General features: G+C 43.6%; 1 protein-coding gene across 1 annotated transcript in view; it reads left to right on the top strand.

Moving 5' to 3' along the window:
- Window positions 1-27,340, top strand: part of LOC124111349 (ATP-binding cassette sub-family C member 9-like) — a 78,700-nt gene that overhangs the window by 9,571 nt on the left and 41,789 nt on the right. Inside the window, exons 3-13 of the mRNA XM_048396151.1 lie at window positions 8,233-8,289; window positions 10,734-10,940; window positions 12,276-12,419; window positions 13,255-13,410; window positions 14,282-14,416; window positions 15,608-15,770; window positions 16,460-16,500; window positions 17,042-17,296; window positions 17,688-18,259; window positions 18,863-18,958; window positions 25,277-25,361. Of these exons, the coding sequence (XP_048252108.1) occupies window positions 8,233-8,289; window positions 10,734-10,940; window positions 12,276-12,419; window positions 13,255-13,410; window positions 14,282-14,416; window positions 15,608-15,770; window positions 16,460-16,500; window positions 17,042-17,296; window positions 17,688-18,259; window positions 18,863-18,958; window positions 25,277-25,361 (1,911 nt within the window). The remainder of the gene's footprint in view (window positions 1-8,232; window positions 8,290-10,733; window positions 10,941-12,275; window positions 12,420-13,254; window positions 13,411-14,281; window positions 14,417-15,607; window positions 15,771-16,459; window positions 16,501-17,041; window positions 17,297-17,687; window positions 18,260-18,862; window positions 18,959-25,276; window positions 25,362-27,340) is intronic.

Raw genomic sequence — 27,340 nt, 5'->3', positions numbered from 1 at the left:
ATCGCGAATCATGATACTTGATTTATGCCGTTTGGCTTTAATTTCTCAGAGTGGTCCAGCTAACCATGCTAACAAGAGGTTGTTGCGATAACTAATTTGTGTTTTACTTGTGAATTTAGACTTGTTCCCATGGCATTATGCATTTTATTGTGACCCTCAGGATTCCAGGTGAGCTAAGGTCCCCAGCCACCTATGCAGGTCGTAAGGGGTAACTTAATGGATCAAGTGGTCAGGTTCAGTGACTTCGTGGTTCAATCCCCGGCCACGTCATACCAAAAGATGTTTAAAAGATGGAACTTGTTGTTACCCTGCCTAGTGCTTGGCATTTTGGGGCTAAAACAAGGACTGGTCGGCTCGGAGTAGGTATACGGTGTATGTAGAGTATTTGTATGGATGTAAAGGAAATTCCAAATGTATGCTGTTATTTCCTAACTTGGTACCACTTAAAAGTAATTGCTGTACGTAACCATCTTAAAAACACAGCACACAGTTGAAAGCCTCATGACCTTCTAGCGGCAGCTCTTGTAGATTTGTTTCTGTTGGGGAAGTCCATATCTATACTTAACTGACAACCTCTAAGCATGCACAATCTCATGTCACTTGTGACAGGAGTACTGTATTCAAGTTTTGACATTTCTCTGGGAACCCCCACTTTTTAACCTGGGAACCCTACAATTGAAGGCTTTGAGCCTGGACCCTCCAAATAAGTCACTCAGGTAAATCTCAGATTAGTACTGATCTGCTAGCCCCCTTGGTACATGGAAATGTTTTTGAATATTTCTCCATGATGTCTCTCCATTATTGGTGGTGACTGGCGTTGACATGGGAGCGCCCAAGTTCATGTAATAATGTGCATATTTGTAATGCTTGAGTTCCAGACCGTAAGGCTCAGTATGCTCAAAGCCCTGCATCATTGTCCTGGTCAGTGGCTCTGTGTGCACTCCATTTTCATTCTCAGCTCCCTCGGGAGTGTACAGTCCATACTGTCTGTGGGGGACTAGAAGGTCACATTGCCATCTCATCCTACCGGGTACCCATTCACTGCTGGGAGAACAGAGGCATATTTCGAACAAAGTCGCTATAATAAGGAGAAACTGCAGTGTGGGGCAGTACCGAAGCCGTAGAAAGTCTCACAAGTCAAGCCGGCAAATGTGGTCACCCATCCAACAACCAACATTGCTCAACTTAACCTGATTTGTGACCTGTGTTCTGTACACAGGACCATGAGCAACCTGTATCTAGTTACATTTCATAACTGGGGCCAGGTTCTTCAGTCGTTTGCTGTTTGCTAATCTTTCACATCATTCCAATTCTTGACTGGCCTAGTTCTGGATGTGCAAGACATCGTGTGAACGTCACTCCAGTGGTGGAGTGCACTGGCTGATTGTTGCTACAGATGTGAAGTAGGATAGACAAGAGATTAGAACGAGGACCAGACTCTCTTTATCCAGGTTGTGCTGATCATGATGATTGTGCTGTTTGAAGGATGGCCTTATGCAATAAAATTTTGATCAGCTGTGTGTGGTGATTCAGGTTGATGGCTCGCAGTCACATAAATCTTTCTGTGGAACAAATGATATCTGGTCTTTATTAAAATCAAGGTAACCATGGTAACCATGGCAACCTTATGCCTAGTGCAACCATTCATTCTAGAGAGTAACTTTGCTACAATATTTTAATTAACACCACATTTTAGAATCCTAAATCGAAAGGGTTGGATTGAGGTTGGCCTATACCCTAAACCGTTTCTTTGTCACTGGTCAAAATTAAACATGAAAGTCAAGGGTTCCTTTTATAATCCTTTTGCCACTATTGCCTATAGTATTGTAGGTATCGTGTATCTCATAGAAATCTTGTGAGTGGTTCTACTTTCAAGTCAGAACTGCTTGGAGGTTTTACATTTGAATAGCATGACCTAGGTTTTAGAGTTGAATAATGTAAACAGCTTTTCAATATGTATCTGATTTTGATTTTTACTGGTTAAAAGTTACAATTTCTTTCACATGAAAAGTCCACGATGTGAATTGAACCTGCAACCAGTCATATCGTGTTTAAATAGTAACCCAGTGTTTTCCCCCTGAGCCACCAGGGCAGGTAATGAAGGGTATTCAATCTTACATATCTTGACTTCAGCATGCTGCACACTGTCTTTCTCTGGCCAACTGTTTTTTGGATTTGTTTTGTATTGCGACTACTGTAATCATGGTAATGTTTCACTATGAGCATGATGAGGCATCCTGATGGTTTCATATTTTTTCTGGTATTTCTTGCATTTAGACGATTCATAACAAGCTTCCTCAGTTTTAGTTTTACCAAAAACTTCAGAATTGTGTCTTAATTAAACATCATAATCCTTATGTTAAAGATCTCAGATCTCTTAATTTTGAGCACAGCGTATATAGTTTGGAAATGATGAATATATTAACAGGAAAATGATTATGTTTGCTGTGTATTTCATGAGAATATGATTAATAAAATTATATTAAATAGATTTGTGCAATCTAATATGATCATTTCAATATCTCATAATTTCACGTGGTAAATAACATATGGTCACTCAAATTGATATACTTTTTGCATTGTTTCTCCCATTATACTTCCTGCACAGCTGCAGCCACAAATAACCTCCACCATGCAAAACAAAGGGTGTGGCTTTGTATTGAGTGTCACAGATGACCAACACCAGGCACATCATGGGTGTGGCCACTAGAGGTGTAACGATACGGAAGGGTCGCGATACGATACGTATCGCGATACAGGGGTCGCGATACGATACATATCACGATACAGTGTTTACTGGTACAAGCTAAGCCAAGTTGATGTCTTTCTGCTCTCTAAAAGATGTGACAAGTACAGTTGAAGAAGATATATGGTGTTTATTTACTGTTATAGCAAATTGTCAGCAATACAGTATGTTTTACTGAAACAACAAACTGGCTTTGAAACTGTTAAACGTATTTCATGTTTCAAAGTACAGTATTTTCTTGAGTATAATGCGCACCCATGTATAATGCGCACCCCCCTCTACATGCTCTAGGGGGTTCAATGAAAAAAAGAAATTTTAATATTATGCGCAGAAAAAAGTTCAGCGAAGTCCGGCAAACGAACAGGTGACGAGAAACTTCGTCAGTACAAATTTGAAATTTGAGATAAAAAATCACCAGACATGTTGATTTACTGTTTAAATTGTATTTTTTGTTCAGCTATAGCTAGGCATTGTTTTATATCCAGGGATTAAGATTACCTTGTGTATTTTCTCGTAAACTAAGCCGGACACAGCAATCAGCTGTACACACGTATTCTTGGAATCTACTGGTGATTCGGTCAAGACACACCCAATGATATAACTTTATAGGATTTTTAATGCAAGGATCGGCAAAAATTGTATCTGAAACTATTTTTATTATCAGGAATAATATATTCCATTATTTTCTTAATTATATGCAGCCTTTACTAAACATATTTAAAATAATAATAACCCTAAGCATAGCAGCTGATCGCGAGAACTACGTGTTGACATAGAATCGTCCAAAAAAACAAATATGACTTTTAACAAATCAAAGTATGGCATTTATGATATATGTATCCATTCTCTGTCAACTAAAGTTCGTTTCAAGGCGTCAATAGCAATAATCTGACCGTGGTTGCTGTAAATAACGTTGAGTTGTGCGATCTTCCGATCGCTTCACACATGCCGAAATTAATTAAAACAATATTTAAAGGAATTTTGAATAAAATTAATGAAATAAGTTACAAACATAAGTCCAGATATACAATGAACACTTTTTATAGACAGACAGTGCAATTTTATTAATAATTTGCGAACTTCAGTATGGATTTGTTGACATGGTATTTCCGGTGTTACGTGCTCACGGTAATGTCTTTCAATGGGGGAAAAAAACATCAAAACTCATTAATTCGTGTATTATGCCGACCCCCTTCTACACAGCTGTGCTTTTTGGAAAAAGTGTGCACTACACTCAAGAAATTACGTAAGTAAAACTGTGTTATGAAAATATTGTATGTATCGCGATACATGCTTTCCAAATCGATGCATCATATCGTGGGCTGTGCATCGGGATACAATACTGTATCGCCGTATCGTTACACCACTAGATGACCAACACCGGACACATCATGGGTGTGGCCACAGATGACCAACACCGGACACATCATGGGTGTAGCCACAGATGACCAACACCGGACACATTATGGTTGTGGCTACAGATGACCAACACCGGGCACATTATGGGTGTGGCCACAGATGACCAACACCGGACACATCATGGGTGTGGCCACAGATGACCAACACTTGGCACATCACGGGTGTGGCTACAGATGACCAACACTGGGCACATCATGGGTGTGGCCACAGATGACCAACACTGGGCACATCACAGGTGTGGCCACAGATGACCAACACCGGACACATCATGGGTGTGGCCACAGATGACCAACACCGGGCACATCACAGGTGTGGCCACAGATGACCAACACCGGACACATCATGGGTGTGGCCACAGATGACCAACACCGGACACATCATGGGTGTGGCCACAGATGACCAACACTTGGCACATCACGGGTGTGGCTACAGATGACCAACACTGGGCACATCATGGGTGTGGCCACAGATGACCAACACTGGGCACATCACAGGTGTGGCCACAGATGACCAACACCGGACACATCATGGGTGTGGCCACAGATGACCAACACCGGGCACATCACAGGTGTGGCCACAGATGACCAACACCGGACACATCATGGGTGTGGCCACAGATGACCAACACCGGACACATCATGGGTGTGGCCACAGATGACCAACACTGGACACATCATGGGTGTGGCCACAGATGACCAACACTGGACACATCATGGGTGTGGCCACAGATGACCAACACCGGACACATCATGGGTGTGGCCACAGATGACCAACACTGGACGCATCATGGGTGTGGCCACAGATGACCAACACTGGACACATCATGGGTGTGGCTACAGATGACCAACACCGGGCACATCATGGTTGTGGCTACAGATGACCAACACTGGGCACATCATGGGTGTGGCCACAGATGACCAACACTGGACACATCATGGGTGTGGCCACAGATGACCAACACTGGACACATCATGGGTGTGGCCACAGATGACCAACACCTGACACATCATGGGTGTGGCCACAGATGACCAACACTGGACGCATCATGGGTGTGGCCACAGATGACCAACACTGGACACATCATGGGTGTGGCTACAGATGACCAACACCGGGCACATCATGGTTGTGGCTACAGATGACCAACACTGGGCACATCACAGGTGTGGCTACAGATGACCAACACCGGGCACATCATGGGTGTGGTAACAGATGACCAACACTGGGCACATCATGGGTGTAGCCACAGATGACCAACACTGGGCACATCATGGGTGTGGCCACAGATGACCAACACCGGGCACATCACGGGTGTGGCTACAGATGGCCAACACTGGGCACATCATGGGTGTGGCTACAGATGACCAACACTTGGCACATCACAGGTGTGGCCACAGATGACCAACACTGGGCACATCATGGGTGTGGCTACAGATGACCAACACCGGGCACATCACTGGTGTGACTTTTTATTGAGTGTTGCAGAAGACCAACACTGGGCACATCATGGGTGTGGCCTCAGATGACCAACACCAGGCACATAACTGGTGTGACTTTGTATTGAGTTTTTCAGATGGTAAGTTCTGGTATGATATGACATGGACCACCTAGCAGGATAAGATCTGGGGTTATATGACATGGACCACCTAGCAGGATAAGATCTGGGATGATATGACATGGACCCCCTAGCTTGATAAGATCTGTGATGATATGACATGGCTCCCCTAGCAGAATAAGATCAGGGATGATATGACATGGACACCCTAGCTGGATAAGATCTGAGATGATATGACATGGACACCCTAGCAAGATAAGATCAGGGATGATATGACATGGACACCCTAGCTGGATAAGATCTGAGATGATATGACATGGACACCCTAGCAAGATAAGATCAAGGATGATATGGACCCCCTAGCTGGATAAGATCAGGGATGATATGACATGGACACCCTAGCAAGATAAGATCTGGGATGATATGACATGCACCCCGAAGCAAGATAAGATCAGGGATGATATGACATGGACACCCTAGCAAGATAAGATCTGGGATGATATGACATGGACCCCCTAGCAAGATAAGATCAGGGATGATATGACATGCACCCCCTAGCAAGATAAGATCAGGGATGATATGACATGGACACCCTAGCAAGATAAGATCTGGGATGATATGACATGGACCCCCTAGCAAGATAAGATCTGGGATGATATGACATGGACCCCCTAGCAGGATATGATCTGGGATGATATGACATAGACCCCGTAGCAGGATAAGATCTGAGACCTGGGATGATATGACATGGACCCCCTAGCAGGATATGATCTGGAATGATATGACATGGACCCCCCTAGCAGGATATGATCTGGAATGATATGACATAGACCCCATAGCAGGATAAGATCTGACATCTGGGATGATATCAGAGTTGTCACAATGTTCCTCACCTCATGTTTAATATAATCTAGGATGTGTTACAAGAGATTGTCTTTCTTCATTGATGTCATGAACTCTATCACAAAGAACTAGCCTGAAGCATCAAGAATATTGAGGTACTCTGCTGAGACTTACTTCACGAATAACATGTGCACTGATGCTACAGTACAAAGACATGCAGTAAATAGCGGCCACAGTGTTCTTCAAGCTGAAGAATGTCCTTTGGCTAACAATCTGTTGTTATGTTCTGTGTGTGGAGATATGGGACACTGTCCCTGTAACCAGTGATGCAGTGCGCCTGCATCCCTGGTGTAGCATCACTTGTATACACTTCCACCTGATGGATCGCACCGATGTAAATGTCACCTGTCATGTTCCACAACAGAGGCCTGGCTTACTGAGAACTGTGTCATTCTGGAGAGCAAAACCGGGAGTGTTTATTGATCCTGAGCCTGAAGCCTGAACCTGCTGTAGTGGGGGCCCTGTGGGGACAGCCAGGCCCTTAGTGTTGTGCTTGTAGTAGATGTTGGAAAGGAGATGTGTAGGTGTCAGCATTTGTTGTTGTCAAGGGCAGTGAGTAAGTTTAATGGTCAAGGCTAGTCACTTGAAAGAGTCAGGTTTTATTCCAAATGTGATTACAGCATGGTGCTTGTGGTAGATTTTGGGATGGTGATGTGTTGGTGTCCCACATGTCACATTGTCAAGGGCAGTGAGTAAGTCGCATGAAAGACTCAGGTTTCATTTCAAGATTACAGTGTAGTGCTTTTTGTGTTTCTGGTTGTAAGGATGAACATGCCAACTGAACCCACGTGGTTCGCAGAATGTTCTGAAAAATATTGATGAAATCTGAAATGTGGTATCCATTTCGCAAAGCTGGGTGACTTGTTTTTAAAATTTGGGATGAAAGGGAAAATGATACGTATAAAGACAGCTATACATACACAGTAACAATTCTACAGAATTTCCAGTTCACCAATCACATTGATGCAGTGTAATACTTTGGCTCATAGTCTAAATTAAAAGAATATCTGGTTTTGCAGCTATAGATGAAAACATATCTGTTCTCAATAGAAACATGGGGGCACGGGTGGCCAAGTCGTCTATGGCGCCGCGATTCGCTGTGCAGAGTTGCGTCCCTTGGGCACGCCAGAAACCTATGATTGTGGGTTCGAATCTCGGTTCGCCCCGATCATGTTTCTAGGTTTGTCAGCACCATACCCGTGCTCATGGGTTTCGGCGAAGTGGTAAGCGTCTGAGACCTGCATAACTTCAAGCTTTCCTCCCACATTAAGCTGACACGCCTTGATATAACTGGAATACTGTTAAAAGCGGCATAAAACCCAACTCACTCACTCACTCACTCACTTACTAGAAACATAGTCAGCATAGTCTGTAGCTATTATTCTGTGTAGGCGTTTGTTACTGTAGGCAATAGTAGACCTAACCTAAACCGATACCACAGTCAACCCTATAATCACACCTTCATTGTACTTAATCAAGATAATGGGCTTTTCTCCTGTTAACTCATTGGCTTCGTCATTTTATTGTTATCTTTGTATATTAATCATGTTAATCCTGCCTTGTGTAAAGGACTCATCATGTATATATATATGCTGCTGTCTTTATGTTTCAGAGTGAACAAGCACAAACCCAGTTCAAGAAATTACAGTTTGCATTTGAGGAGGAAAAGGTAGAACGATCTCGGAATCCATTTTCTAATTTGTTTCAGAAAGCTGTGGGTTTGAATCCTAGCAACATATTGATGATGGCTTGTTAGCTTTGTACTCGTGCATGTGGGTGTCACCAAATTGGTATTTGTCTCAAACCTGTGTTAGTTGATAAAACCTAAAAGTTACGATTGAAAGAATATTTCTCACTACAACTAGGTGAGGTCAATCATTATCAAGTTGATCATTGTACTGGTGTACATGGTATAGGGTTCATACAATCACAGATTTTATTATATACTTCACTGTGAATGATCAAGATTTCCTAACTTGAGAAAAGTGATATTTTCATTGCAATGAACATAACACTTGATATTTATTTCACTGCAGTGAACATAACATTTTGATGGAACAATTTTCATACAAGAGTTACCTTCCCTCAAATTGTTTCCCTTTCTTGTAAGTGTCTAGACCGTACACAAACTGTCGACTTCATTTTGATGTTAGTTTCACATTGACAAGGCAAAATAATGACAAATGGTCTCTCGTGAAAATGTTTCGTTATAAACTGTAAATTCTGATTTACTCAGCAAATGAGACTGTTCATTTTGCAAAGCGCCATTTTTGTTTTTTGACTAGCATGTATTCTTTCACTTCAAACAGGGGTCTCGTAGAATTCAAGAATATTTTTTAATTGAGTTTGTATATAATCATATCCAAATATATGATAAGAAAATTTTAGTAACCGCAAATATTTTTTTGTTAATTTTGTGTATATTTTTTAAGATTTTGCAAACACGGAACTACTTTTTAAGTCACAACTACAAGGGGTGGTGAAACGTCCCTGCGCATTAGGTAGGGAGTATTTACATTTCAATGTTTTATATTTGTAATGAAATACCTTTAATTTAACGGTAGACAACTGCACAAAAAGTATATAATATATAGAATATTCCATGTGGCTCATGAAATAGCATGTTTCTCTCATCTCGCTACGCCTCTCGTGAAAATATCTCCTTTCTGCTCGTTACTTGATGAGAGAAACATGATATTTCACTCAACACATGAAACATCCTCTATATATTGATCATCAGACTCTGCTAGTATCCAATTATTAGCTTGGTAGAACTACTCCCTGAACATCAAGCAGACAGAAGTTTCTGATTACTGATCCATTACTGATGGTGCATGTTGACATCAAGACCTTGTTGCACCGGACTAAACAAGGTTGCACCGGAGTAAACAAGGTTGCACCGGACTAAACAAGGTTGCACTCATGGTACCTAGCCAGCTGGTCAGCTTTCACAAAACATAATGGTGTATTGCTGTAATTCATCACAAGTATATGTGCACATACCGGTAATCATGAAGTACCGACACTTTGATGATGTCAAGCCCAAGGAACAATGACAAATTACACATAACACTGGGAAAAGTGGTTTGGATGCTAAATAATGTGTTAAGATCAGTGTTGTGTCGAAAGCATTTACAAATTAGTACAATTTTGACATGCACTAGGTGCATGCAGAACTAGATATTAGGTTGCATCTTTCAAGATCAGGATGCACTGGTACATGTTTTATATGGTTAAATCCATCCCTGTGTGTTTCCAAAGGAAATGATGTTGAAAAGAGACATTTTTGACCCAAAGGATCTGCACAATTATGGAATTTAGCAAAACTTTCACAAATAGTTAATAACGTCATATGAATTAGAATTTTACTTTGTTAATTTTAACCCCTACGTGTATAGGACTTATAACCACCTATATGCATAGGTAAAGCTAAAATAGGCCAACATGGTTAAACCGTCTGATGTTGCATGTTTTAAGGAAGTGTGTTTCTACTTCTTGAACAGGAGCGAGTCTTTGACCAAAGATGATTTTCACAAATTGTATTATTTACACAGTGTGCACACTGTTTGTTAGGTTTGTACCCGATTAACGCCCCCAAACTGAAATCACTTCTTACATGTCACCAATATTTCACTGTCTTTCCACAACATTCAACGTTTATTTTGCAGTATTGGCTCTTATTTTAGTTGTCCTTTACTGTATTGGACGTAATAAGCGGCCAGGGTGCTCTCAAAATTAGAAATAGGGGGCTCCTATTAGAATATAATTTTGGTGAGAAAAAAAAAACAGAGTTGAAAGATTGTAAATGTCATGGTTTATGCTGACAGCCTGAAATGATACAAAAGAAAAGTTGTTGCGTATTATACACGACAGATATATTTTCCAGAATTTAATTGCCCATAATTAAGGGTGCATATAACACATGAGTGTGTATTATACACGAATAAATAAGTCTTGTGTACATTGATCAATTGGAAAGGGGTGATAATTGGGATTGTACACTAGCCAATATATTAGCAAATATCACCATGGGCGCTTATTACGTCGAATACAGTATTTGTTCTGGGATGTCGACTACAGATGTGGTGACACTCTTCCAATGTTTTCTTCCAGTTTAAGGCCACACAGAAGGGGGGGCAGCCATCACTGATCAAGACCTACCTGCGAGCCTTCTGGCCTATGCTGGTTCTGGCAGCGTTGTATCGCTTCCTCGGGGACTCGCTCTCGTTTGTCGGCCCAGTCATCATTCAGTACATCGTGGACTACGCCTACGACATCACAGACCCAGAGTTCCACAGCAGGAACAAGACGGCCATATATGTACGTGTGCTGTTCATGCTGTCGGACATTGACTGATTGGTATTCAAAACATCCTTACCATGCATAGGCTGAACACTCTTTTCACAATTGTCTGTAAATTTCGAAACTGTTCTGATGACTTTTTGCTCCAGCAAAATCATTGTCAGAGGTCCATATTGTTACACTTCGTCTTATATCATTTGTCAATAATAACAACAACGATGACTGTAGTTTAAAACGTGGTATCTTTAGGCTTAAAAATGGAAAAGAATTGGTTCTCAGGCAAATATAGTGTGGGAGGCTGGTGTCTTTTTTTGTTGTTGTTGTTCAAACTAGTATGTAACCAAATAAACAGTTGTGTAACCAAATATTGGATTGTGTACAATCAGCCTGGGAAAGGGCCTCCCTACATAAATGTATTCCTTGATGAATAAAATACTGGAACACAGTATTGGACTACAATTGGACTTGGAATATTTCAGGATTTTTTTGTTATTTTTGAAAATGGCAATAAAAACGAAACATGGCGGCGAACTTTATGATGACGCGGAAGGTGCCTGAGAACCAAGACTTTTTTTAAGCCTTACTAAGTCGTCAGTCACAAATAATCGTCAGAGATATTGATTGTTTTCAAAGACTGATTTTGTATGGACAAGTAAAGGTTAGACACAAATTTTTAATCTGTGTACATATACTTGGTGCATGGACATATGAATACTAGGATACACCTCAGGCTTATGTCGTTCTTGACTGTAGTCAGCTCTTCATCTTTTCATGCACGGAGCATGTATAATAAAAATGGTACCAATATGGTGTCAAGGAACATGAAAAATAATCCTTTTGTAGGAATTGAAGTAACTGTTACATTCGGAATCTTTCAATATGAGATGTTTGGACTTCCAAAACTGAGATACTGTTTTATCATCCATAACTGACTTCCACGCGAGACATCGCAGGTTCTATCCAGTCGATTTGACATTGGGCATTCTGATTGATAGTGAAGGCTTTACGATTTAATCCGTCAAAATCATTGTCTGTCTCTAGCTTCAATGTAATAAACATTTGAACAGGAGAGATTTTGCATAGCCTGTGGGAAGTACTGCCATACAATCTTGGCCTTCTATTCGGCGGTCTGTAAATAATTGTGTCTGACCAGACAATCCAGTGATTGACATCATGAGCCTCAATCCATGCAATTGGGATCGATGACATGCTTCAACCAAGTCAGCGTGTCTGACCACCCGATCCCGTTTGTCGCCTCTTTTGACAAGCATAGACGCTCGTGAACAGGCCGAACCTTGTCACCTGTATCATGTACACGCAGGAGTTATCATCAGTGTGAACGTTATGTTTCAGTATGTGAAAGTGGACCAGTTCGTGTGGAACGGGTATGTCCTGGCTGTTGTTCTGTTCCTGGCTACGGTGTTGCAGCATACGCTGCTGCAGAACCACAACTACCTCGTCTACAGGGAGGGCATCCGACTCAGGACCGCCATACAGGTAACTCACAACAATTAATCCAAGTCGTACGTCCCATGCTCTAACACAGACTTACGTATCATCGTGGCACTAAAACTGCTTTGTGGAATTGGACTTTGGTCTAGGTTGTCATTATTGACTGCAGTTAGTTCTAAGGGTTGTATCAGTGACAGATATACAAACCTAACCTTCATTAATATTCATGATACCAACGTGGAAAGAAAATAAGCTTTGATCAGACTCTCAGAGTCATTTATTCTTCCATCTGTATTGATGCAAAGGGAAGTAACTCTTTCACTTGTTATTCAAAGAAAACCGTCCAAGTAGCATGTTTTGCATGTGCATCAGGAAGAGGGTGAAGCATTCTTGTCAAGGATTTATTTTCAAATCACACGATTACTGAACAAGAATTGCCAAATGATAAATAGCACACACCATTTTCCAAATATTCATGATTTTATTTTACAGTTTTCACCAGAGACCTTATGATTATTGAAGACATGGTGTGGCAAAAGAGTGAGTGAGTTGGGTTTAACGCCACTTTTAACAGTATTCCAGTTGTATCACGGCGTGTCAGCTTAATGTGGGAGGAAATCCCGAAGTAATGCAGGTCTCAGACGCTTACCACTTCGGTGAAACCCACAGACACGGGTATGGTGCTGCCAGACCTAGAAACGTAATCGGGGCGAACCGGGATTCGAACCCACAATCATAGGTTTCTGGCGTGCCCAAGGGAAGCAACTCTGCACAGCGAATCACGGCGCCTTAGACGACTGGGCCACCCGTGCCCCCGTGTGGCAAAAGGGGCCAAAAGATGAGTTGAATAAGATGATTGACATCACTGTTTCTGTTTCAGACTCTGGTGTACGACAAGGCCCTGAGGCTGTCCTCCATGGTGCTCAGTAAGGGCAAGATGACCATTGGTCAGATCATGAACCACATGATAGTGGACTCCATGTTCCTCATGCACATGTTCTTCTTCATCCACTACATCTGGGCCATACCATTCCAGGTGAGTGTGTCATACCATTCCAGGTTAGTGTGTCATACCACTCCAGGTGAGTGTCATACCATTCCAGGTGAGTGTGTCATACCATTCCAGGTTAGTGTGTCATACCATTCCAGGTGAGTGTCATACCATTCCAGGTGAGTGTCATACCATTCCAGGTTAGTGTGTCATACCATTCCAGGTTAGTGTGTCATACCATTCCAGGTGAGTGTGTCATATCATTCCATTCATTCTGTTACAGGTGAGTGTTTCATACAATTCCAAGTAAACGTTTCATATTATTCCAGGTAAACTTTTCATACCATTCCAGGTAAACGTTTCAAACCATTCGAAGAAAACGTTTCATACCAAATTCCAGTTAACATTTCACTGCTCATTCCAGGTAAATTCCAGGTTAACATTTCACACTTTATTCCAGGTAAATTCCAGGTATACGTTCTGCAGAATTATTTTACCAAGAATGTTTAAATGTGTTTTGTCACAGTGATAAATTGGTGTACCAAAGACCATGAAGAATTCATGACAGACTTACTTTATTTTGTTTGTTGTTTGTGGATATAAATCTTTGAAAATTTGTTATTTTCATACTGCATTTTAGGCCTTACGACTAATATATAGTATGCTTGATTCAAACAAAATATTGACAGGCTAAGACAAATAACCCAACTAAGCCTTAATGATTACAGTTGAAAGCCTTGGAAACCCTGGAAAAGGCCTTGATTTGTGTTCCATATCTGTATGAACCTTGTTTTGGCAGTCTAATGACAACTAATATTCTTATCAGTAAATGATTCCAATTGACAACAGCAATATTATGTTTATGAATATGAAATTTGGATGACAATTGTAACATGAAACTTTTGTATCTTGGCAGGTGTTAGTGACTATTATCCTGCTGTATTTCCGGATGGGCTGGAGCGCTGTGATAGGTGGAATGTTCGTCGTCTTGTGTGGCCCGCTCATCTACATCGTCGGTGTCGTCTTGTCGCGGCTCCAGAAAAAGCTCCTGGTAGGCTGTCTGACAGATTGTTGTGTGTGATATTGTACTTTCAACAGAGTTTTTCCTGCACCTATAAAAGTAGGAGTCCAGAGAACCCTAAATTACTTATTTCAAGGGTCCTTATAGAGAATGGTGAAATGGTGTAGTGTACTGTACTGTAAGATTTGATAATTACTTTCATTACAGGCATAGCCACGAGTGAAAATATCTCCTTTTCCCTCGTCACAAGATGAGAGAAACATGATATTTCACGAGACACATGGAATGTCCTATTTATTATATACTTTTTGTGTCGTTGTTTACTGGAAAATTAATTATTTCATTACAAACGTAAAACCTTGAAACGTCAATTCTCCCTACCTAACACACAGGGACGGGTCACCACCCCTAAAAAAGTAGTTGAGGGTTTGCAAAATCATAAAAAATATATAAAAAAGTAACAAACATTAAAATTCTGTATCATACATATAGATATGATTATGTGCCAAATCAACTTTAACAAAAAATATTCTTGAAAACTTTGGGACCGCTGTTGGAAGCGAAAGAATACACGCTGGTCAAGTAACAAAAATGGCACACTGCGAAACAAACGGTCTCAATTGACGAGTTACGTGATATATTTACAGTTTATAACGAATCATTTTCAAGAGAATAAGAAAGGGCATGAAGCGATGTCAACTTCACCAATGACCATCTGTCATTATTTTGCCTTGTCAATGTGGAACGAACAAAAAGGAAGTCAACAGTTCGTGTACCTGCTGGACACTTACGATAAAGGGAGACAATTTGAGGGAGGTCACTCTTGTATGACAATAGTTTCGTCAAAGAGTTATGTTCACTGCAGTGAAATATCAATTGTTATGTTCACTGCAAGTTCAAATATTTCAAATTTGTCTGAAGTTGACATCATTCCTGGTTATCCAGTGAAGCTATGGTAGTGAATAGGTCCAGGTATTTGTCCATTTAAACTGGAGGTATAACACACTGGATACTGTATTTTCCTAATGCACACTTTCCCCATAAGTGCAGCGATGGAGAGGGGGATGCTGATTATATACATGCAGACCATGAGTTTTGACTTTTGTCAGCATGTAACACCAAACATAGCATGTTAACAAATCTTACAGAAGAATGCAGATTAGTCCTTTAAAGTGGTAGTTGAGGATGGTTTGGGAAGATGTACCTTTTGTTTGTGGCCAGGTTCAGTCAGACAGTCGGGTGAAGAAGGTGAATGAGATGCTGCAGGGCATCAAGTCCATCAAGCTGCTGGCGTGGGAGGACATCTTCACTCGCAGTGTCACAGAGTCCAGGCAGAAGGAGCTGCACCTCCTCTTCCCTCTACTTGTCATCAGGGGGCTCATTGGTCAGTACTGGTCATGTGACATTCGTCAGGGGCTCATTGGTCAGTATTGGTCATGTGACTTTCGTCAGGGGGCTCATTGGTCAGTGCTGGTCATGTGACTTTCGTCAGGGGGCTCATTGGTCAGTACTGGTCATGTGACTTTCATCAGGGGGCTCATTGGTCAGTATTGGTCATATGACTCATCAGGGGCTCATTGGTCAGTATTGGTCATATGACTAGGTTCTCATTGAAAAGTTATTGTCATGTGGTATATTATCAGGAGAGGTACACTATTCATCAGGACTAGACCTGTCTGTTTTGTTTGTATGACTGCAAGTTTTATCAGTGGCTAGAGTTATTTATGATACCATCAGTTCTTACTTAAATGTCAAAATTCATACATATTTCATATGAAATTTTACAGATCTAAATATAAAGAGAATATCATTACCCTCATTAATGTAAAAGAAAAATTTGGCACACTGATAGGTCTAGTGGTGAACTTATGCCTTTTTGTTGTTTGGGAGTTTTGAAGAATTAATTTTTGGTGTTTCCATTGCAACAACTTTGACTAAGACAGAAAATGCAGGAATTTGTGCAATCCCTATAACTAGTTGACTTATTGATGACAAGTAGTTAAAATTGAGGGGGATATCAATGACTTTGTCCTCTTGTTTTGATAACTAAATAAAATGCTGTTGTTCTTTCAGGATTTCTTGGAATGGCTGCTCCGGCTGTTGGGGCAATATTGGTAAGCAGCCCAGTCACAATAATAAGGAACACTTAATTTTTGCATGGTATGTAGAGATTATTAGACGAGTGTTTTTTGTTTTTTTTGTATCCAAAATATCATACATTAGGAATAAAAATGGCACCATTCCTGGAATATTGCTGACTGTGGCAGAAAACAAAGAAACAAAACTATATAAGTTGTGGACTATTTTCTTGTCAATATAATTACTGTGATACAGAAGTTAATCTGTGGATGTTTTGTAGTCAACTACAGAGAAATGTTTGGGCTGAGACATGAAAACTGTCCCCCACTGTGTTGCAAAACAAATATATTTCTAAAACGTTATTCTTTACTTACAAGCAGCAGTATCTCTGCACTTGTACAGCTGCAGACGTAATTCAAAATCAATGTATCGTTTTTATTAGTTTCAACAATATCAGTAAATGCACTAATGTGTCACTGGATTCTCTGCTTCACTGATCACTTGATTGTCTTGTATTTACATGGCAGGAGTACTGGGCATTCTCTTGCATTGACAATTTATGTTTATATTTTGTAGACATTTATCATCTACCCATACTTGGAAACGGAGCCCCTGACAGCTGGCCGCACCTTTTCCACTCTGGCACTCTTCAACATGCTGTCCAGTCCTCTCCAGCTGCTCACCATATTTGCTGCATCGTTTGCCAACGCCAAGGTGAGCGGTGCCCGACTCGTGCCCTACCTGCTGTCACAGGAAGTAGAGGGCCCTCACATCACTGGCAACAACAAGACGAAGACACACAACATTGGCATAGACACTGCAGAGGAGGAGGTAGGTGTTGTCCTTGATGGTGGAGGGGAATAGAGATGTGATCCATGTTGAGAATATTTGCAATATTTTTGTTTCCGACTTTTGTTATGTATAATTTTAACAGTTGGATGTTTCCTTGTCCATACATTGTGAATAGTGTCATGTATCCATCATCCATCATCCATCCATCCCATGTGAGTACCATCCATCCATCCCATGTGAGAACCATCCGTCTGTCCGTCCATCCATCCATCCATCTCATGTGAGTACCATACATCCATCCATACATACATCAATTCTTCCCACGTTAGTACCACCCATCCATCATCCATCCATTCAACAACCATCCTCCATCCATCCATCCATCCCATGTGGATAGTCCTTTCTGCTGACAAGGCTGTATTTTGTACAGGCCAAGCAGGACTCAATGGTGCAGTATGATGCCCAGACGGGCCTACCCCTGACAACCCTGACGAAGGACGAGGCATTCTGCAGCAGTATGAGTTCCCTAGGGAGTCACATCTCCCACACCCCGGGACACAGCAGGCAGAACAGCGGAGCTTCTTTGATGGACATATTCGACAACAAGCGTCTCAGCCTCACCCACAACACCAGCTCTGACTATCTGGATGTTAAACCATTAGCTCTGGTACGCAAGACGAGCGCGCCGGTCATCGGATCACACACGGAAACCACCGCTGATCGCAGGCGGAAGCGGAATCACAGCGGCTTTTCCACAGAGGATGAGGATGAATTTGCTGATGAATGCCTGTTGATTGAGCTGCGCACAGTGCTTGAAATATCCCAGGCTAACTTCAGCTGGGAGCTGGACCGCTCTGCTCTCTCCCTGAAGAATATCAGTCTGAAGATCCCCACAGGGAAGTTGACAGTGATAGTGGGGCCTGTCGGGTCAGGGAAGTCATCTCTGCTGGCGGCCATGTTGGGGGAAATGGTCACTGCATCAGGCATAGTGGAGTGGTCCAGGTGAGTGAGTGAGTGGTTTCTCGGGTTTTGGGATGCATGGGTGAGAGTGAGTGAGTGAGTTTAGTTTCATGCAGCTTCTAGAAAATTTACCCGCCATATATCTATCACTGTTATGTATTCCAGAAATTGACTTCACATTTTGTGCCCATATTTTGAATAAAACTGGGTCTTTGGTGTGGAGAGCAAACGCTTAGTGGGCTACCAACAGAATGGTCCAGATGTCTGCTGATTTCACTCCTGTTATAAACCTATCATGGATATTGGGTGGTGGTTTAGCCTTGTGGTTAAAAAAGCATTCACTCGTCACGCTGAAGACCCGGGTTCGATTCACGACATGGGTACAAAGTGGGAAGCCCATTTCTGGTGTCCCTCGCAGGGATACTGCTGGAATATTGCTAAAAGTCAGGCTCGGAGTCAGTATACTGTGTCTGAGTGGAGTATTCATGTTCAACAGCGGCATGGTATCTCAGTGTGCTAGCACTGTAAATCGGCATCAGTCCGGACACACACACACACACGCACAGATGCATGCTATATGAGTGCAATAATTTTGGACGCGACATTAAACCCAATTTCACCTCACCTCATTTATTGCTATTTCAGAGACACTGGGATATCATATGCTCCACAGAGGGCATGGCTGCTTAATGCATCGGTCAGGGACAATGTCTTATTCGGCAACCCCTTCATCTGGAGAAGGTACGGCCATGGTGTAAACTGACAGTGAACCTGGTACTTTCCTTGACCAAGTTGGCAGGTTCAGTAGCATATTCTTTGGAAAGTCTAAAATAAATTACCATATTCCCTGTAAAGAGCACCCTGGGGACTTAGAAAATCTGGACACTTATTAAAACCATGGAGAAAGAGTTAACTTTATTTTCAGAGATTGAGTGATAGTGAACAAACATACTTCAAATGGTCATGAAACTAAAACTATTCTGATAATATAAGGGTAACGCTATATTTCAGGGCATTATCATTTGCACAAGCCTGAGGTTTTCCATTAACTGCCCGACGAGGGAGGGAAGTTGAAAAGACTGAGCGCTTCTGCAAATGATAATGCCCTGAGAAATAGCGCTACCGTTATTATAGCTCAAATGGATAGAATTTGTTATCAAATAAAAAGAAACAACAATATCGTTTTTTCAACATTTACTGCAATGAACACAAATGTCACTGACCAACTTTTACAAATATGGAAACGTCACAGAACAAACCAGATGATGTCACTATTGAACGTGACGTCACCTACCCCTACCCTATGACGTCACCTAAAAACGTGCATGATAATGGCCCCTCGTCAAGCAATATGAGGGCATTATCAAGTTACAGTGGCCCGCTGATTTCTGATAACATGCGGGCGGTTTAATGATAATTCTATCCATTTTAGCTAATATAGAAGTTATAGCCCGATCATAAGGGGTACATGGGGTTTTATGCATCCTGCGTCAGGTTTAATATCAAGAGAAATGTACCCCGAGTGATATTGCTACAGTGAATTTATCTCACCGAAATGAAATTGTGAAAGAATTAAAACAAATTAATAATTGATAGAAAACAGCTGTTCGATTTAGCTGAGGTTAACTTGTCATGTGACTTTCATTGACTCGGGGAGGGGTGGGTGGGGTGGAAAGCATGCGGCTTCTTGCTTCAAAACAGGGTATAAGGGATTTATTCTCCCGCTGAGAAATCCACATGCAGCCTGTTTTCTTCATGGTGGTGTATAAAAGATTTATTCTCCCTCTCAGAAATTTATTTCAGTCCCAGTATTTTATCAACATCACGCGGACCAATCAGATCTCATGTAAAGTTTTGGTCTTAGTAGGGGATGTTTAGTAAGCTCCGACGTTCATAAAGTTTGTCCCTCACTCTATGACGGTTCGTACTCCAATGAACTCACACAAAGTGAAAGTCAGTTCTTATTACATTAAGTAATACGTTACCACTGTTATACCAAGGCTGTTGTCTCCCACAACTGCTGCTATAGCGAAATCTACCACAGAGATCTCAATTACCTCATGCAGCACGTGCGTAGCCACCTAGCTGCCATGTGACACCCTTCACTCTTGTCTCTTCGCTTGCTCTAGCAAGACGTACAATAAACTGCTCAAGCGTTCCTGTTTCTCCGACCATTCGGTGATATTTATTACTGTTTATTCTCTCTAATAAACTGTGCTTTTACGGGGCGTTTGCTGTAACTACGCTTGGAAATATTTTTCCCGCCAAAAGGAAATATTTTTCCCGCCCTTTTTTTCTATATACTTGCGGGGTGTCTCGTATGCACGTTGCGTCTTTCGTTCCCCTGTTCTAGTATATCTTGGGTTTTTTACATCACTTATTCCTCTATATGTTATATGTGTATGTTCTATATTCCCATTGCTCGTTTATTTTCTTGTGAAAATACTCGTTTGTGACTATTTGTGGTGCGTGTGTTGTAACCATGTTTTGCTCTTTGTTCATAGTACAAACAAAATGTCTGACATGGATGTTTCGCCGTCCTCCACCCCCTCTACCCCCGCAACCAGGAGCTGCGGGGTGTGCCGCAAGCGAGCGCTACCGGCTGTATGTGCAGTCCGTTTCCACCCCTGTGGTGGCCGGCTCGTCCGGTCGGGGTCCCCTTGCGGGTACCACCACCACGGCTGCGGCGGATCCCTTGGCGGCCCGTGGGCTGTCCGGGGTTTCCGTCGCTGCATTACTTGCATTACTTGTGGACTCCAAGCTGGCGGCCTTATCTCCGGATAGGCCGCTGGTTGTTCCGTCCCCGGCCACTTCAGTGGACGCCCTCGCTCGGCACTCCATGTCTCACGGAGACACTTACTTGGCTGCAGCGGCCCGTCTGGTCGAAGGTTCTCCCACGGACCGTGACCAGCGCATTTACAACTGCCTGCTCAGTTTAAATGCTTCCCTGGAGTACGTTGCCGAGGACTCTCGGCACACACTTGCTCTTGTTGGGTCCCTGCATAGGCACCTGGGTGCCGCTCCTAACCGGAGCGCGCCCCAGGCTGCTGCAGCCGGTAGGTCTAAGGGGTCGGGTTCTTCTTCCTCTGGGAAGTAGCCCCGCCCTGAGGGCTCCGGTATGGGCAATCAGCTGCCCTTTCGCGGGAAGACGGGGAACTGGGGGAAGCCCAAGTCGTCGACGGACGGCAAGGGCCCCTCCAGGTGACTTTCATTGGAGGGGTTCGTATGCCGACAGCGCCAACTTTGGTTGGCCCTTAGGCGAACCCGAGTCACTTGGCCCTGGACAGTTGCGCCTGCGGCAGCCTGTCAGGGCCCCCTCTCCTTCCCCAGTGGGAGCCAGACTCCAGACTTACTGGGAGAATTGGGAACAAGTGTTCGACGACCCGTGGGTGGTCAGCACGATTCGGTACGGCTATCGGCTTGATCTCAAAGCAAATCCGCCGCTCACCGTTGCCCCGTTGGCAGGTTTCGATTCGGAAACCGATCTTCTCATCCTCTCCGATGCCATTGGCAGGTTGGTGGAGAAGGGGCAGTACGGGAGTTAGCTCTACCAGAAATAACACCGGGGTTTTACTCCAGGATATTTCTCGTTCCCAAGTAGGACAGTGCCGAACTCACACGTCCGCTCCCTGGCTGTTCACCCGGTTAACCACCCCCATAGTGGGGTTCCTCCACAGGAGGGGTGTCCGGTACTTCGCGTTACTGGACGACTCGCTAGTAGCAAATCGAATGACGGACACCCTGTCACGCCATCTCGTTTTCGCACGTCGGCTCTTGGAGCAATTGGGGTGGATTATCAATCTCCCCAAGAGCGAGTTAACCCCTTCTCAGAACTTGCTGTTCATCGGAGGTCGGTTCAACACGGTGTCCCATCGCCTCTTTGTCCCCCCAGACCGGTGGCACAAGATTCAGGCGATGATTGCCAAAGTCTTAGCGGTGCAACAGACTGTTCACTTTTGGGAACAGCTGTTAGGGCTACTTGTATCAGCCCAGGACTGCACCGAACGGGGTCGTCTCCAACTCCGCCCGCTGCAACGGTTTTTAATCCAGTTGTTAGCAACGGAGGTGAACAGTGCGACCGTCGCCCTCCCGGATCGGCTCCGACCGCATCTGGAGTGGTGGACGGTCCCTTACAATGTCTTATCAGGAGTCTCTATGCGGCCCTACCGGGCCATGTTGAACCTGTATACAGACGCCTCTCTAGTGGGCTGGGGCGCCCATCTAGAGGGGGAGGTGAGCTCGGGGCTGTGGTGCGTAGACGAACTAGGTCTTCACATCAATTGTCTCGAGTTCAAGGCAGTGATCAACGCAGTCAATCACTGGAAGCATCGCCTCGTCGACGCCCGGCTCATGCTGGCGACCGACAACACGACGGTAGTGTCCTATGTGAACAAACTGGGGGGAACCCACAGTCACTCGCTACTCGATCTCACGTTCGAGTTTTACGCTCTGGTGGACAGTGTCCCGTGCCAGATACACGCCCGTCACATCCCAGGTGTGCGGAACGTACTGGCCGATGCTCTATCGAGGCCTCAGGAACCGAGCCCCACAGAGTGGATGCTGAACCCAGTAGTGTTTCAGTGGCTGTGCGAACGTTTGGGTCGTCCGATGGTCGACCTGTTCGCAACGCGGTTCAACAATCAACTCCCGTTGTTTGTATCACCAGTCCCGGACCCGAGGGCCATCGTTCACGATGCTCTCGCGTTAGACTGGAAGGGCTTGGACGCTTATGCTTACCCGCCGACAGCGTTGATATCACACATTCTAAGCCGGCTCCGAGGAGTTCGCTGTCGAATGTTACTGATCGCGCCCATGTGGCCGAACAGATCGTGGTACCCCGACTTGCTGACCCAGGTCACGCAGTCGCCACTCCCACTGCCTGTGAGACCGGATCTCTTGATCCACCCTCACACCCGTCAGCTTCGTCCAAACGCAGGGCAGTTCAATCTGCACGCGTGGATGTTGTCACCGAGTGTCTGAGGAGTAAAGGTTTTTCTCGCCGGGCGTCTCGGGCATACGTTAGTATGCATCGTGATTCTACCCAGAAGGTGTATAATGCACGTTGGGTTATTTTCACGAAGTGGTGTTGTACACATCACATTCATTCGCCAGATAAGGTATCTGTGCAGGATATTGCTCGTTTCATGTCTCACTTGCGAGAGACCCGAAAAACTCTCCGGGGGTTCCATTGCCAACTATGTCTCGTCCGTTGCTACGGTACGGGACGTTGCTATGGGTACCAGTCTCTCCAAAGAGCCGGTGATATGGGGTATTATCAAGGGTTTCAAACAGCACGATCTTAAGAAGGGCCGCCTTCGGGCACCGGCCTGGGATCTTTCCCTAGTGTTGCAATCACTTACGGAAGCTCCGTATGAACCCTTGCATAGTGCTTCGTTCCGGCATGTGACTTGGAAAACAGCATTTCTCCTCTCCTTTGCCACGGCGGCACGTGTATCCGAAATTCATGCACTCGATGTCGCCAAGGTACGATTCGATAGGGGTGACGAAGGAGCGGTCCGCCTGGGCCTGCTCATGGGCTTCGTCGCCAAGAATCAGAGAGTCGGGCAAACAGAGAGAGAATTCACTGTAAGATCACTCAAAGAAATCTTACATCCTGCTGATACTGAGGACAGAGCGCTGTGTCCGGTTAGGGCCCTTAAGTATTATCTTAAGGCTTCGAATAAAAGAGACAAGGGCGTGACCGTCTGTTCATATCGTGTAACCCTAATCGCACGGTTGACATAACTCGCAACTCGATTGCGTTGTGGCTTCGTTCTGTCATCAATCTGGCGTACCGGTCTCGGGGGTTACCGGTAGCGGAGTCAAACCCGCACGAGATCAGGGCGCTAGCGGCAACATTTGCCCTACACTCGAATATCTCTGTTCGCAGAATATTACGAGGTTGTTACTGGCGTTCTGACTCGGTTTTTGCCAATCATTACCTCAAACAGGTCGCTGATGCCGTCGTGGAGAGTGTGCACCGTCTTGGCCCGCGGATCGCGGCGCAAGCGGGCACCTAAGGGGTGTGCCCAGCGCAATTCTGAACTCCTCAGGCGTCTGACCTTGCACGGTGGTCAATCTGGGTCGACTCCAATGTTCCCACTGCCGTGGGTACAGGAGTTGGGGTCCCGCAAACCAGCGCACTCACACCACAGGTGAGGGCGGCTTTTTGTGTGCTTTGTCCTTATTTGTATTTTGACAATTATGTATTTAATTGTCTGTCGTGTATCCCAACCTTGTGATGCATGCTTACAAATACTGGAATTAGGTCACGCGCCTAATGCATACTTTAAGTAGGCTTGCTCTGGGATATACGGTCTGAATGAAATTAATTTCCCTCTTTTCGACTGTTTAACCTGATCTAAGATTAAGCTCACGCGGATACAGTGTTCTCATCCGCTGAGGCGATGAAATACCTATCCAGTGGGGCCGTTTGGAGTCACCAATCGCGCTTGACAGTGCTTTGGTATTCCTATAGGGTAACGCCTAGCTAGGTGCATGCGCATCGAGTGCTTCCGCCTTGGTGTTTACTTCCGCTGGTCGGAAGGAACGCTAGCAGTCAGGATTCGGGTTGTAGGTGCTCCCCACCCCCTACTGTGGTAGTCAGCCTCGGTATAACAGTGGTAACGTATTACTTAATGTAATTTGTAGAATTTTCCTATTCGGAATATTCTATAAGTAATACGTTACCACTGGGCTGCTGCCCGCCCGTCCGTCCCCCGAGCACTTGCTCTCGCAAGAGACAAGAGTGAAGGGTGTCACATGGCAGCTAGGTGGCTACACACGTGCTGCATGAGGTAATTGAGATCTCTGTGGTAGATTTCGCTATAGCAGCAGTTGTGGGAGACAACAGCCTCGGTATAACAGTGGTAACGTATTACTTATAGAATATTCCGAATAGGAAAATTCTACAAAATTATAGTCTTGAGGGAGCATTTTGTGATATATGTTCCATCTGATGTGCCTATTTATTCATTCTGCATCTAAGATATTACAACTGCAATATGTATTATAGATATAGATAGATACCTTTCTGTATGTGTTTATGTTGTGTTGCAGATACAAGAAGGTGATGTCAGCCTGTGCCCTTCAACAAGACATGGACACACTCGTAGCTGGAGATCTTACAGAGATCGGGGAGAAGGTAGTGTTTGTTATGTCATGTAACATTGACACTCTCGTAGCTGGAGATCTTACAGAGATCGGGGAGAAGGTGGTGTTTGATATGTCATGTAACATTGACATTCTTGTAGCTGGAGATCTTACAGAGATTGGGGAGAAGGTAGTGTTTGTTATGTCATGTAACATTGACACTCTCGTAGCTGGAGATCTTACAGGGATCAGGGAGAAGGTAGTGTTTGTTATGTCATGTAACATTGACATTCTTGTAGCTGGAGATCTTACAGAGATCGGGGAGAAGGTAGTGTTTGTTATGTCATGTAACATTGACACTCTCGTAGCTGGAGATCTTACAGGGATCAGGGAGAAGGTAGTGTTTGATATGTCATGTAACATTGACATTCTTGTTGCTGGAGATCTTACAGAGATTTGGGAGAAGGTAGTGTTTGATATGTCATGTAACACTGACACTCTCGTAGCTGGAGATCTTACAGGGATCAGGGAGAAGGTAGTGTTTGATATATCATGTAACACTTACACTCTCGTAGCTGGAGATCTTACAGAGATTGGGGAGAAGGTAGTGTTTGTTATGTCATGTAACATTGACACTCTCGTAGCTGGAGATCTTACAGGGATCAGGGAGAAGGTAGTGTTTGTTATGTCATGTAACATTGACATTCTTGTAGCTGGAGATCTTACAGAGATCGGGGAGAAGGTAGTGTTTGTTATGTCATGTAACATTGACATTCTTGTAGCTGGAGATCTTACAGGGATCAGGGTGAAGGAAGTGTTTGTTATGTCATGTAACATTGACATTCTTGTAGCTGGAGATCTCACAGAGATCGGGGAGAAGGTAGTGTTTGTTATGTCATGTAACATTGACATTCTTGTAGTTGGAGATCTTACAGGGATCAGGGAGAAGGTAGTGTTTGTTATGTCATGTAACATTGACACTCTCGTAGCTGGAGATCTTACAGAGATCGGGGAGAAGGTAGTGTTTGATATGTCATGTAACATTGACATTCTTGTAGCTGGAGATCTTACAGAGATTGGGGAGAAGGTAGTGTTTGTTATGTCATGTAACATTGACATTCTTGTAGTTGGAGATCTTACAGGGATCAGGGAGAAGGAAGTGTTTGTTATGTCATGTAACATTGACACTCTCGTAGCTGGAGATCTTACAGAGATCGGGGAGAAGGTGGTGTTTGATATGTCATGTAACATTGACATTCTTGTAGCTGGAGATCTTACAGAGATTGGAGAGAAGGTAGTGTTTGTTATATCATGTAACATTGACATTCTTGTAGCTGGAGATGTTTCAGAGATCGGGGAGAAGGTAGTGTTTGATATGTCATGTAACATTGACATTCTTGTAGCTGGAGATCTCACAGAAATCGGGGAGAAGGTAGTGTTTGCTATGTCATGTAACATTGACATTCTTGTAGCTGGAGATCTTACAGAGATTGGGGAGAAGGAAGTGTTTGTTATGTCATGTAACATTGACATTCTTGTAGCTCCAGATCTTACAGAGATCTGGGAGAAGGTAGAGTTTGATATGTCATGTAACATTGACATTCTTGTAGCTGGAGATCTTACAGAAATTGGGGAGAAGGTAGTGTTTGTTATGTCATGTAACATTGACATTCTTGTAGCTGGAGATCTTACAGAGATCGGGGAGAAGGTGGTGTTTGATATGTCATGTAACATTGACATTCTTGTAGCTGGAGATCTTACAGAGATTGGGGAGAAGGTAGTGTTTGTTATGTCATGTAACATTGATATTCTTGTAGCTGGAGATCTTACAGAGATTGGGGAGAAGGTAGTGTTTGTTATGTCATGTAACATTGATATTCTTGTAGCTGGAGATCTTACAGAGATCGGGGAGAAGGTAGTGTTTGTTATGTCATGTAACATTAACATTCTTGTTGCTGGAGATCTTACAGAGATCGGGGAGACGGTAGTGTTTGTTATGTCATGTAACATTGACATTCTTGTTGCTGGAGA

This window comes from Haliotis rufescens, unplaced genomic scaffold (assembly GCF_023055435.1).
Source record: "Haliotis rufescens isolate VD_foot unplaced genomic scaffold, xgHalRufe1.0.p SCAF_15, whole genome shotgun sequence".
Lineage (NCBI taxonomy): Eukaryota > Metazoa > Mollusca > Gastropoda > Lepetellida > Haliotidae > Haliotis > Haliotis rufescens.
The sequence above is the reverse complement of the archived record's forward strand: the minus strand, read 5'-3'. Positions and strand labels throughout refer to the sequence as shown.